The sequence below is a fragment of the Purpureocillium lilacinum genome, assembly GCF_023168085.1.
Source record: "Purpureocillium lilacinum CBS 284.36 DNA, scaffold_5, whole genome shotgun sequence".
In the NCBI taxonomy this organism is placed as follows: domain Eukaryota; kingdom Fungi; phylum Ascomycota; class Sordariomycetes; order Hypocreales; family Ophiocordycipitaceae; genus Purpureocillium; species Purpureocillium lilacinum.
Window position 1 is genome coordinate 1330379 of NW_027072115.1, and position 12923 is coordinate 1343301.

General features: G+C 55.0%; 3 protein-coding genes across 3 annotated transcripts; 2 read left to right on the forward strand and 1 right to left on the reverse strand.

The window, feature by feature from the left end:
* Positions 1-257: 257 nt before the first annotated feature.
* On the reverse strand, positions 258-1974 carry PLICBS_006999 (uncharacterized protein; the record flags this gene model as incomplete). The annotated part of the gene is made up of 3 exons (XM_018320390.2): positions 258-1179; positions 1236-1746; positions 1809-1974. The coding sequence occupies 3 exons, from the start codon at positions 1972-1974 to the stop codon at positions 258-260; spliced, it is 1599 nt and encodes a 532-aa protein (XP_018180287.1).
* Positions 1975-5034: 3060 nt separating this feature from the next.
* On the forward strand, positions 5035-6590 carry PLICBS_007000 (uncharacterized protein; the record flags this gene model as incomplete). Its single annotated transcript, XM_018320391.2, has 2 exons — positions 5035-5420; positions 5474-6590. The coding sequence occupies 2 exons, from the start codon at positions 5035-5037 to the stop codon at positions 6588-6590; spliced, it is 1503 nt and encodes a 500-aa protein (XP_018180288.2).
* A 587-nt stretch (positions 6591-7177) lies between these two features.
* On the forward strand, positions 7178-9221 carry PLICBS_007001 (oxygen-dependent protoporphyrinogen oxidase; the record flags this gene model as incomplete). Its single annotated transcript, XM_018320392.2, has 3 exons — positions 7178-7711; positions 7790-8401; positions 8463-9221. 3 exons carry the CDS (start codon positions 7178-7180, stop codon positions 9219-9221), a joined length of 1905 nt encoding a protein of 634 aa, XP_018180289.2.
* Positions 9222-12923: the final 3702 nt, after the last annotated feature.

Here is a 12923-nt window from a genome sequence, read left to right on the forward strand (position 1 = left end):
TTGTGTCCCGAGTAGGAGACGAGCACCAGGTGTGTAGGTGCCGCGGTAAATGTCTTGACAATGGTCAATGACACGTCTTATCCACCATCACACACACGTTCAAGGTACAGGTCAGGATTCATTTGCATCTTTCATTAGGATGTAATGTAGGAAGTGGCATAGTCATGAGGCCAAAAGAGAACAAAGATTCATCACATCATCTGCCGTACTGTACATGACAATCGCGATTTTAAGCTGAACAAGGCCGGTCACCCCATCTACGCCTTCTCAGCCTGAAAAAAGGCGACGTGAACGCCCTGGCCCGGGGACAAGACAATGTCCGTCTTGAGCATGGGCGACCCGCCGTCAATGGCCTGCATGTGGCTCTCGACGTGGCTAAAGCGCTGGAACATGCGGACGAGGACGTAGCTCATCTCCGTCAGGGCAAACTGCTGGCCGATGCAGATGCGCGGCCCGGCGTTGAATGGGATGTACTCGTGGGGCTTGGGGTGCCAGTGCGCCCAGCGGTCCGGGCTGAAGACGCCGGGGTCGGCAAAGGTGTCGGAGACGGGCGGGTAGAGGTCCGGGCGGCGCTGCATGACAAGCGTGGAGTAGCCGATGGGGGTGTCCTTGAGGACGGGCAGGGGCTCGGAGCCGTCGGGGCCGCCGCCGCGCGGGAGGGTCGTGTCCTTGAGGGCGAGGCGGACGTTGAACGGCACCGACGGATAGAGGCGCAGGGTCTCGTTGAGGACGGCCTTGAGGTACGACATGTTCTTGAGGTGCTCGTAGGTCGGGGGCTTGTCCGGGCCAACGGTGTCGAGGATCTCGTTTCGCAGCTTGGCGAGGGCTTCGGGATGGCGCGCGAGCTCGTAGATGGCCCACGAGAGTGTGCCGGCGGTGGTGTCGCGGCCGGCGAGGAGGACAGCGATGACCTGGTCGCGAATAACCTTGGGGTCGCGGGTGAAGCGGGCCAGCTCGTGCAGGAAAGTGTAGCTCTTGTCCGACTTGGTCTTGTCGAACTCGCTAGGGGCCATACGGAGGGTGCGCTCGATGAACTTGTGGATAAAGGCGTTGATGACGCGCAGGCAGGCTCGGTAGGTCCACTTGGGGACGAGGTAGCGGAGCTTGTTGGTGCGGGTGATGATGTTCTGGATACGCTGCACCTCGTTGAAGGCTTCGGCAAACTCCTGTTTCGGGGTGCTTCAGGAGGTTAGCATGGCGGTCAGTCACTCGGGGCGTGGGGTGCGGATGCTCACCTCAGTGACTTGACGTCGGTGCCGAGTAGGAAGTCGGTGGCAACATCAAGGGTGTACCGGTAGAAGAGATTAGAGATATCCAAGACACGGCCGTCGTTCTGCGACATGTCGACGACCTGGTTCTCGCCATTGAGCGGCCCGCCATTGGCCATGGCCTTAAAGAGAGTCTCCATGTGAGACTCGAAGCACTCGAGGTCGCTGACGCGGTCTCTCGTGAACTGCGGGCGGATGAGCTGGCGGCTGTTGTGCCACTGGGAGCCGTCCGTGGTGAAGATGCTGTCGCCGAGGAACTCCTTCCACTCCTCGTGGAATGGCTTGCCCTTGCCGAAGTCGTTGAACTGGGTCGCGAGCATGGCCTTGACGTTCTCCGGGTCGGCCGTGAAGATGATGCGCTGGCCGACAATGCGGGCCTCGCGAGTCCAGCCATCGTCCTTGAAGAAATCGTCGCGCCACAGCTCTAGGTTCTTTTGCGCCATTGTAGCGCGGATTCCCTTGGCCATGAAGTCGAGCCCTGCTTGAAGTTAGCTTTGCGACGCCAGTGGTTGAGGAACAGGAGAACGAGGGTCGACTCACCCCAAGGCATGTACGACGGCACGGCCGGCCCATGGTTACCCAGGCGCTTGATGCTGCGGTACTCATTGATGCGGGCGAGGACGGTCCAGAGAACGTATGCGAAGATGAGGAAGATGGAGACGGACTTGGCGGAGGCATGCTCCAAGAGCGCTTCAACGAGACCCATGGTGGCCGGCGGGTATGGCCCTGTCCAATGTCGCAGGAGGATGAAAAGGGATTCGCAAATGCAATCGACCAGGCCCGCGAGTCCAAGGGTACCCAAATAGTAATGATATTTCAGGTGTCGGCGGTTCGGCTAAGGCCCGTCACAATGCTGGGCGAGGACATTGGTGTGGGGTAGAAACAGGCCGGCGGTCCGGGGAAGGGGGAGGTGATTGTATGGGGTGGTATATGTATGTATACTGAACGGTTTGCGGTCGTGGAGTTGCCTGTCAAGCCCGGCGGAGTTGGAGGGGGAGCCGGCGAAATAGGCAAGAACCGCCCGAGAGACGACGCGCCAGGCAGGGATGGGAGACCGGACTGGAGTCGTCAACAGGGCAAGTGCGCTCCGCTTTCTTCAAGCAATGCGCCTGCCCGCCATGGCGCCCTCGAATGCGAGCGAGTAATAATAAGGTACGTCCCTCGACGGCTGCAGCGGACACAGACCTGACACAGCCTCAAGTGAGCCCAGAGAGGCTTTGCAGGCGGCCACAGCCAACGGCACAAGAGGGAATGCGCCTGACCCCTTGACCCATCGACTCGTCGGCCAAGCATCACAAGCCAGCAGCTTCAAACACGCGACGCCGCCCCTCTCCCCCCAGCCCCAGCCCCAGCCCTAGGTGGCCCAGCCCCGGTCGCCGGGAGGGGCGGATGGGAAGGGTGTCTTGGGTGGCATGTGTAGAGGCGGGCAGAGTGGGCCAGCCTGCCAGCGATGGTGACCCCCAGCGATCTATCTATCCGGGGCCCCGGTGTCCCACCTAGGCGAACCCACCTCCCGCCCCGAAAGCCCGTCGTCTGTCCGAGAGTCGACAGTCGAGCTTCCAAAGCTCCCTGTTGTGGCCAGGAAGCTCGGCAGAGGACAAAGACAACGAGCCCGAATGCTCCCCTGCATGTCGCAGCTGCAGCGGCAATGGCGGCTGCGACGTCTTCAAGTTTGGGATCGTGCTAGTCCAGCGCCATCGGGCTCCTGCATGCGAGCGTACGCATTCGTCGTTGCGTCGGTCCTGATCTGGAATGTGTCAAAACTGCAAGACTGACCACCACCTCAGGCCAGGGCAGGAGAATTCAGCCTGTCGCCAAAAGTCCGGTGCGTATCCTCATCCTATCAACAGGCGGCCATTAGCAGGCATGCAGTCACTGTTCACTTCGGCGCCAAGGATGCAACGGCCATCGCGCCCTATCCGGTGATGAAACACGAGCCGTGGCGCCCACAACGGCGCCGGCTCCACCCACCCGGCGGTGTAAGATCGGTGCGGCGGCCAAACCTGGCCCTCCGCCCTGTCCAACGTCGCACCGCGTTGGCCCCGATGCCGACGCAAGTCAACCCCTCCGTCCGGGGGCACGACCGAGGCTTCGACTCCCGCGACGGGTCCCGCAGCTGCCGCCGTGTCACCTCAGATCCCGGACGCGGCATCCATTTGCCAGACGGTTCGGCTCTTCGTCAACAACGGTCGATGATCCCCGCAGTCACGGGCCGCCCGGTGCCGCTTGTACCCCGCGTTTGAAAGAGCTGACCAGTTGGTGCTGAGACACGCGTGTAAGCTGCCACTTGTGACGAGCCGAGCGCAGACGCAATGAGCCCGGCAAACCGACACTGCAACCTACCCAAAGTTATCGACCTGATCCGCCCCGGCTCCTGGCTTCTCCCTAGCTGGAGGATTGCCAAGTACTCGGGCTTACAGCCAGTCGCTGTCGCCGAAGGAGCTCCAGCAGGTCCGAGGTATGTGAGCTAAGACGAAGCTGGATTGTTTGATCCGTAGCAGCCGATGAAACCACGCGGCAACATGGCGAATACAGATCTCGAACATGACTGTGTGTTAATTTCTTGCCCACTTGGACGAACGGACTGATGAGCCACGTAAGAGGCTCGGCTGCTTTCTTGGGTTCTAGTGAAACCTTGAGGTGGCCCTCGCGCAGTGTCCGCGCATAGATTGCTCTCGCAGAGATCTTGGAAGATTGCGCCAGTACGATGTGGAGCGGACGCTATCCAAGTCAGCCTGGTCATGGCTGCCTTCCAGGTTGCTGCCTAACGTTATTGTTGTGTGTCAAGTGCAGGGCATGTAGTGGTGTCCTAGGCCGCCTAGGTTGGGCGCGATTGAGGTTTAAACCGTAACTAGCAGGCAGCGACGTCGCGGATCTGGTTCATATATTCGCACCGAGGCTGCCACGGACGGGCAGCTGTCGCGAAATGAGCTCGGAACCATTTCGCCTAGCGCGAGGGGGCCTGAAGTCCTGGACAACTCGAAACAGTCGCGGTACCATGACCGATGGGAAGCGGATTTTCAGCGATAAGTCGCGCGAATATCTCGCCGTATTGGCTCCTGTGAACAACCTCTCGGGCTTTGGAAAGACCGCAACTGGGACCCAATGTCCGAGTCGGTGCTGACCAGCGGCGCATGCGAAATTGCGAACTTGCGAAGCAAAGACCGCGGAGAGCCAATAAGAGCCGCTGAATAATCCAGCCACCTTGCGATTCAACGGTTTTCGACGGCACGTGACTAGACCTGTCGGCGCAGACCAACGTTCAACGCCTGTGAACAAACGTTAGATAATTCTAGACGTGACTAGGCAATGGATAAAGCTTTGTCATTCATAACGGGAGGTACGATTGTTCACCGTCAAAGGGCTTGGGGCGTTCAAACCCGATGTTAGCAGAGTCACAAACGGACCGTTGTCCTCTGACGGAGCAAAGACGAGCCCCTCACGTGACCATAACCATACCTGCGACCCACTTCTTCTGGCTTCTTTGCCTCTCGCGCTCAAGGCTTTCGGCTGTCCATCTTCACCCGCCATCAACTCTCCTCTCAGCCTCGCTATCGACCTGCCGTGATTTCGCAAAAGAACACGGTTTTGCTTCTGCACGCGAGCGACTGACCTACAAATCTGACATTCCCGTGGCCAGCTTCTTTCGTCGAGGCAGCCGAGGCCAGCAACGCGTCTCAAGCGGGACCTATTGTTGACGACCGCGCCTCTGGCGAAGCGCAATCTCCTCACCCCCGAAACGCATCGCTCGCGCGCCACCGCCAAGATGCCCGTCGAAGTAGCGATGAACACGCCATTGGCGGACGCCCTCAACTCAGCAATCCAGCCCAAGCTCGTCGAGGTTGGATGGGGCACCGGCGGTACTGACGACTCCGCTCTCGCCGAATACATCATCCTTATGCTTGCCAATGGAAAGACGCAAGACCAAATTGCCAGCGAGCTCTCCGGAGAGCTTTTGGGCTTGCCAGCCGACGATCCCGGCGTGCGCGACTTCTCAAAATGGCTCTTCGAGCAAATAGAGACCCTGAACGCGCAGGTGAACGGTGGACACGCCGCTGGCGGCGATGCCATGGCCGACGCACCCCAGGAGGGCGGGCTATCCGGCGAGATGGATACGGACATGGGTACAAACGACGTTTCTGAGTTGAACGCGTAAGATGACACCTCCTACCCCCAAAATTAGCCTGCTGCTAACAGCACTCAAGTCCTACGGGACCTCGGTCGATGCGCAATGGGAACATGCGTGGTGGGCGGGACAAGCGGATGCTGGGCCAGATGAACAGGGCCATGGACCGGACAGGCGACGGCGCCCTGCATCGCACTCGAGGCAACGACCGTATCAACACGCACGGCCGTGCCCCTCCCACGGGTCCTCGAACGGGCGCTGGCCGACTTCCACGACACAACAACCATCGCGCTGCGAACCTCCAGGCGGGCCTCGCTGCAGGCGGCCCCCAGGCGAACTGGATGATGCAGGGCCAGCCTCCGAACCAGATGGAGCTCATGGCGATGCTCGAAGAACAAAATAAGATGATGTTCCAGCTCTCACAGCAGCTCATGACGGGTGGCCCGGGCGGACGGGGTGGCGGCTATGGCCAGCGCGGACGGGGCGGCAAGTCCCTCTTCGACAGAGTGTCGGACCCGCACCACAAGAACAAGTTCCGGAGAAACCAACACCAACAAGACGCCAACGGAGAGGGCTCCAAGACTGAGGAGGGAGCCGAGGGCGAGGATGTCGACATGTCGGGTGGCAAGCGCGAGGCGCCGAACCCGGAGGACACGGTGTGCAAATACAACCTGCACTGCACAAACAAGGACTGCAAGTTTGCGCACCAGTCGCCAGCGGCGCCGCCGGGCGTTTCCGTGGACGTGACGGACACCTGCAGTTTCGGAGCGGCGTGCAAGAACCGGAAATGCGTCGGGCGGCACCCGTCGCCGGCGGCTCGGCTGGCGCACCAGAACGAGCAGGATTGCAAGTTCTTCCCCAACTGCCAGAACCCGCGGTGCCCGTTCCGACACCCTTCGATGCCCGTCTGCCGCAACGGACCGGACTGCACGACGCCCAACTGCAAGTTCACGCACGTCAAGACCAAGTGCAAGTTCAACCCGTGCCTGAACCCCAACTGTATGTTTGTGCACGAGGAGGGTCAGCAGGGTGGGTTCCGGGACAAGGTGTGGACGGCCGAATCGGGCCCGGAGCACGTCAGCGAGCGCAAGTTTGTGGATGAGAGTGCACCCGTCGAGCGTGTCATACCCGGCGAAGAGCACGAGATGACGACGGACGAGCCGGCGCAGGCAGCCGAAGCAGATGCCATCGCCTAAGGGTGATGCATGAATAGGATACGGGGCGACTATTATAGGAGGGCACTGCCTCGGGACAGCGAAGGCGTGTCATGTGTACTATAACGGAGGTGTATGTGTAGTTTCATGTTCACGTTACCAGGGAGGGCATGGCTGGCGTTATTTGGGATACAGAAGAAGGTCGCGACAGGGCAGGGTCTGTAAAAAGGACCGCGGCCGGGGAAGCGACGGCCGTGATGGAGGTTTGGGCTCCCGAGGAGGAGCCCGGCGGGCGACATGGAAATACAAAAAGAGGCTTTCTTCTGTCGCTACAAAGCGGGTTCCAGCATGATCGCATTGTGCCATTGATTGATTGCGCATGTGTGTCTAATAATGATTATGTCGTGTACCCAGCAATTGCTAACAAGGGGCCCGCGTGTGGCGTGATGATGGTGCTCCAAGGAGAGAGCAAAGAGGAGCCTTGATGACGCGCAGGTGGATGGAGCTGGAGCTGGAGTCGTCCCGGGTGCCGGACCCACCGCCGACGACGTCTTGCCAACCAGACTCGCACCACCGCCTCCTCGTCATCCTCGACTCCAGCCATGAGCAGACGCAATTGAAACCACAGCATGGGCCGCGGCAAAGCAGAAGACGCAGCCATTGCCGTGATACGGCTCGCAGCCGCGGGCGGGCGGCCCGGCGCCGCGAAGAGAGGCGCGTCCCTCGGCTACAACGTCCCACGGTCACGGCGCATGCTGAGCGGCACGAGCCTCGGCCGCCCACAACAGCAGCAGCAGCAGCAGTGCTGTCTCGCACGCGGTCGCACCAGGCTATCAGCAGCTCTGGGAGCTTCATCTTGTGTGGAGCGGCGAGCGAGCTACGCAACGGCGACGCACAATGACAGCGGCAAGAGCATCGCCGTCGTCGGCGGCGGCCTCACCGGCCTCACGACGGCCTACTACCTCGCCAAGCAGCTGCCCGCGTCGGCCCGCATCACCCTCTACGAGGGCAGCGACCGCCTGGGCGGCTGGATCTGGACCGACCGCGTCGAGGTGGACGTCGACGGCACGCGCGGCACCGTCGGCTTCGAGAGGGGTCCGCGGACGCTGTCGTCGCTGCACCTGAGCACCTGGCGCTTCGACGACCTGGTGCTCTACGACCTGGTACGCATGCATTGTCCTCATTTGCTAGTCTCTGCTTTACCGCGCCTTTGCTGACAGAAGCCCCACGCAATCCCGCAGGCCCTCGACCTCGGCCTCAAGATCGAGACGCCGCCCGATAAGCCGCGCTACATCTTCTACCCGGACCACCTCGTCACGCTGCCCCCCGCCGCCAGCCTCGCCGAGTTTGTGCGCGAGCCGCTGTTCCTAGAGTCCTTCTGGGCCGGGCTGGGCTTCCTGTTCCGAAGGCTGACGCGCTCGCGCAGCCGCGCCGTGCCGCTCAAGGACATGTCCATATCGGAGTGGCTGCGCGACATCAGCATGAGCCGCAGTGTGGGCGACAACATCGCCTCAGCCATGGTGCACGGCATCTACGGCGGCGACATCGATCTCCTCAGTGCGCGGAGCGTCTTTGACCGCCTCTACTGGGGCTACTACCTGCCCAATATGGGGCCCGGCGTGCGTCAAATGACGGCCCGCGAGGAGGTGCTCATGAGCTCGTTCGCGCGCGACCCGCAGATCCGCAGTATGGCCCTCAAGCCCAAGGGCTCGCTGCTGCACTTTGGCGGCGCCGGCATGGAGAGCCTGCCGCTGGCGCTGGCCGACGCTCTTGAGGCGCAGCCCAACGTCGAGATCAGGAAGGGGAGCCCCGTGAGCAGCATCTCGTACGACAAGGAGGCGCAAAAGGTCGAGGTATGTCATCGCTCTCAACCCTTCACTCCACGTAATTGAAACTCACAAGCAACGCGCGCAGATCTCCACGGCAAGAGACCAGGAGCAGAACGCCTCCCCCGCTACGTACGACAGGGTCATCTCCACCGTCTCGTCGCAAGACCTCGCGCGCGCCACGGGCGACAAGCTCCCTAGCCTGGCCGACACGCACTCCGTCTCCATCTGGACCGTCAACGTGTGGTACCCGCGGACGGACCTCAAGCCCCCCGGCTTCGGGTACTTGATCCCGCGATCGGTGCCGCGCGAGCACAATCCGGAGCGCGCGCTCGGCGTCTTCTTCGACTCGGACGTCGGCGCGGCGGCGCGCCCGGACGAGCCCCCCGGCACCAAGCTCTTCGTCCTCCTCGGCGGGCACTACTACGACTCCGGGCCGCCGCCGCCCGAGACCGAGGCCGACGCCATCGCTCAGGCTAAGGCCCTGCTCGAACGCCACCTCGACATCCCGGCCTCGACGCCGTGCTTCGCCATGGCGCGCTTCGCCAAGGAGTGCATCCCCCAGCACTACGTCGGCCACCACGACCGCATGATGCAGGCCGACCAGGAGCTGCGCGACGGGTTTGACGGCCGCCTCGCCGTCGCGGGCGGCTCCTACAGCAAGATTGGCGCCATGGGCGCCCTGCGCGCCGGCTACGACGTCGCCACGCAGACGACGGCGGGAGGCGAGGCCGGCAACGAGGCCGGCTGGTTCACCACGGGGCTCGAGCACCTCGAGTTCCCGGAGCCGTTTGTCGGCGTCCCCGTCGGCAAGATTCCCGTGCGCAGGTTCAAGCAGCTGAAGTGAGCCAGGCGGTGGAAAACGGCGCGGCAAGGCTCAGCTCCGCACCGCTGACTGTGCCGTGCGCAACTCGCTGTCTCCTCTGCGGGTAGGGCGCCATAGGCATGGGCACTTGGAGTGAGGGCGGCCTGTTGCCGCTGCTTGCCCACGGCGCAGAAGGAGTGGGATGCAGTATGACCAGTTGTATACGAATGTGTACAGGGTATGCTTTCATCAAAGAAGGCGGCAAAAGGGGGGGTGGGCCGGCGGCAGAGAGTCCGGACCGGCACGATGCAGTAGATGGGTTACCTATCACCGGGCGGCGAGCTGAGCTGAGTAGATGGCTAGATGCAGCTGTAACTGGCCCTGGTCAAGCCAAAGTAGTTGTAGAACGGCCGGGACATCAAAATAACCGGCCCGGAATGTAAGAGTAGACTGCAGAAACAGCAAGCTCTTGCCCTGGTGGGCAACGATTCCTCTTCACTTACGAATCACCGTCCGCATCGCTGTGCTATCCTTCAGGTGACGTCTGGATAAGGGCACAAATTCACATGTCGTCGCCCTCAACGCCATCTCATGTCCTGACGCTCCCTGCTCCTTGTCCTTCGTGACAAGCATGCATCACCAGGTCCTACGCACACGCATCCCTTTCTCGCACGCAGGTCCCGCCCGCGCTGCATTACACAGCGTGCAAGCAAGCAAATAATAAAGAGTTTTACTATTCGCAAGGCATCATACTTCTATTCGTAAGGCAACCCTACCGTCTGCCCTACTCTCCCTGCCGCTAGCTCGCGCTACCTAATTTTAGTGTATATATATAGGTGACGCAAGAAGCGTCGCGATATCTTAATTGCATTAAGTAATTATAACGTAGTAGCCGCGCCGTAGCGCTAATAAGGCTTAAATTGCTTAAAAAATATATTTCCGTAGTTTCCTATAATATTATTATATTCGGATATATATTATTCCGTTCTAGATCCTTCCGCTAAGCCGGCTAGCTATGCCCTTACTATTACCGACTATATCTACGCCCCTAACCTCGTCTGCCCTAGCCGCGGCACTAATAGGGCCTAAATCGCCTAAAAAACGTATTTCCGTAGTTTCCTTATAATATTATAATATCAAGGGTATATTCTTCCGCTTTAAGGACCGTATATTAGGTCCCTTAACTATACCGGGCTCTAGGCATAATTATAGTTATAGCTATATAGCTAGGATAACCTCGTCTTATAAGGCTAAGGTAGATATAGCCTATAATGCCGTTAAGGTAGCTAGTACCGCTATTAAGGTAGTTCGTAATATTATAGACCGGCCTAGAGTAGTAATGCTACCGTAGGCGCGGCTATAGCTACCTCGTAATCCCTTTACGGTCTATAACCCATCTAAGGCTAGCTATAATGCCTATAAGCTCCTCGAAGCTAGCTATAGTGCCTATAATGCCTATAATAGCTACGAGAGCTTATCTTCGAGCTCGAACTGCGAGCGGTTATAGTAGACGCTTAAGTTTAAGGGTCGGGTCCCTTAGCTTATAGTTTAGCTAGGTTAACGGCCTCGAGCCCTACCTCTACCTCTGCCTCTACTTTAGGTCTCTTACGAGCCTTATATCTATCTCGAACCCTAGCTTCGTTATATAAAATCGGCTTTAGCGTTATCGTTATCGGTATCGTCTATAACGGGGCCGGCTCTAGTAGGTAGGAGCCGGTCGGCTTATTAATATTAAACATACTATAAGGAGGTAAAATAGGGTTATATAAGCCGGCCGCCTTTATGCCTATAATGCCCCCTTTTCTTACGTAGCGCCCCTTTCTACCTTATAGCGCTACGTAACCTAGCGGGTAGCCTAGGCTAAGCCTAGGCTTAGACCCTAAAGGCTAACCCTTAATATTACCCCTTTCCTCCCTCTTATATATAGCTATAAGGGGCCTCGCCCTTAAGGGCGTATAGCCTTTATAGAATAATATAGATTTAAGTAAAACTATAGGTAAGGCCCCTTTAGTACCTAAAATAAGGCGTAATTATTATTAATTATACTAGCTAGGCTATATATAGCTAGCGGCGGCTATTTAGCTAGGAGCTAATTTATAGGTTACTGCCCTTTATTAAATAAAGGAGCTATATAATAGCTATTTAGCTAGCGTATTTATAATCTATATAATTAATAGCTAATTTAAGGCGCTTATATAAAGGAGGCTTTCCCCTATACTAAAAAGAGGTCCTTTCTTCCTTTAATATTATTACTTTTATATCGCTATTATTATTATTATAGCCTTATTACTACTATAATAATAATAATAATAATAATAATAATAATAATAATAATAATAATAATAATAATAATAATAATAATAATAATAATAATAATAATAATAATAATAATAATAATAATAATAATAATAATAATAATAATAATAATAATAATAATAATAATAATAATAATAATAATAATAATAATAATAATAATAATAATAATAATAATAGTAATAAAGTATATCCCTTACTTTCGCCTTACCTTATATTATAGGGCTATAATAATAATTACTAACTTAAGACTTAAATACCTCTTATATTATTTACGTTATTATCGCTATACCCTATTAGCTCCCCTACCCCTTTAAGCTCTTACTTACCTTTAGGCTCTCTTATACCCTCCTATACCTCCTTTAGCTCTCTTACGCCTTTATATATACCCTTAAGCTTACTTACCCTTACTACCTCTCTCTCTCTTTCGCTAGGCTCGCGCTTACCTATACTTAAATCCCTCTCGCTTACCCCCCTAGCCGCTACCCCTCGTTATTACCGCCCCCTCTTTATTACCGCTCTTATTAATATAGCCCCTTAAGGTAAGCGCTATTCTTACTTACTATCGCTATTATCGACTTTATCTATAAGTCCCCTCCTTTAAGTTAATACCTCCTTTATATATATAGGCCCTTTTAATATAATATATAAAAGTAGCCTAAGAAAGATAACCCTATAAAGGAGCTTTACTCTTAGCTATATATATATTATATATATATAGGGCTTATTTATATAAGCTATATAAAGTAGGCAATTAATAGCTATTATAGCTATTATATCGTTAACTATATATATTAAGCGATAGTATAAGCTATAGGTATTATATAATATACTTAAAAGGTTATTATTATCGTTATTATTACCCTCTTTATCGTTATTAACGAAAAAGAGGTTATTACTATCGATAAAGTAGAAAAAAAAGTAAAGAAAGTATTAAATATTACCTATACAGTAAAGTAGTATCTCTTAACCTTAAAGAGAGTAGGCTTTATACTTAAGTAAGTAACTTTAACCCTTTATATCGCTATATATATAAGTATTAACCCTAAAATAAGAATATTATTATAGTTACCTTTAATAATGCCCCTCTTACCTCTCTTATTACCTTTACCCCCTTTACTATAACTATTAATATTATTATCGACCTTACTATTTAAATCTAAGACTTTATTACCTACCTTATAGTAATAAAAAAGGCTATCGCTTTTTATAAAGTAAAGGAAAAGGAAAAAGAAGAAAAAGATAAAGATAAAGATAAAGAGATAATAAAATAAGTACTTTTTTAAGAACGGCCCTTTTTTATATTAAAGGGGGGGGCTAAAAGAATAAATAATTACGTTTTTTAGTAAAACCTCTATATATACCTATATTTCGCTATAACTATTATAACCCTTATAGAGGTATATAGCTAAACTACTTATTATTAAAAGA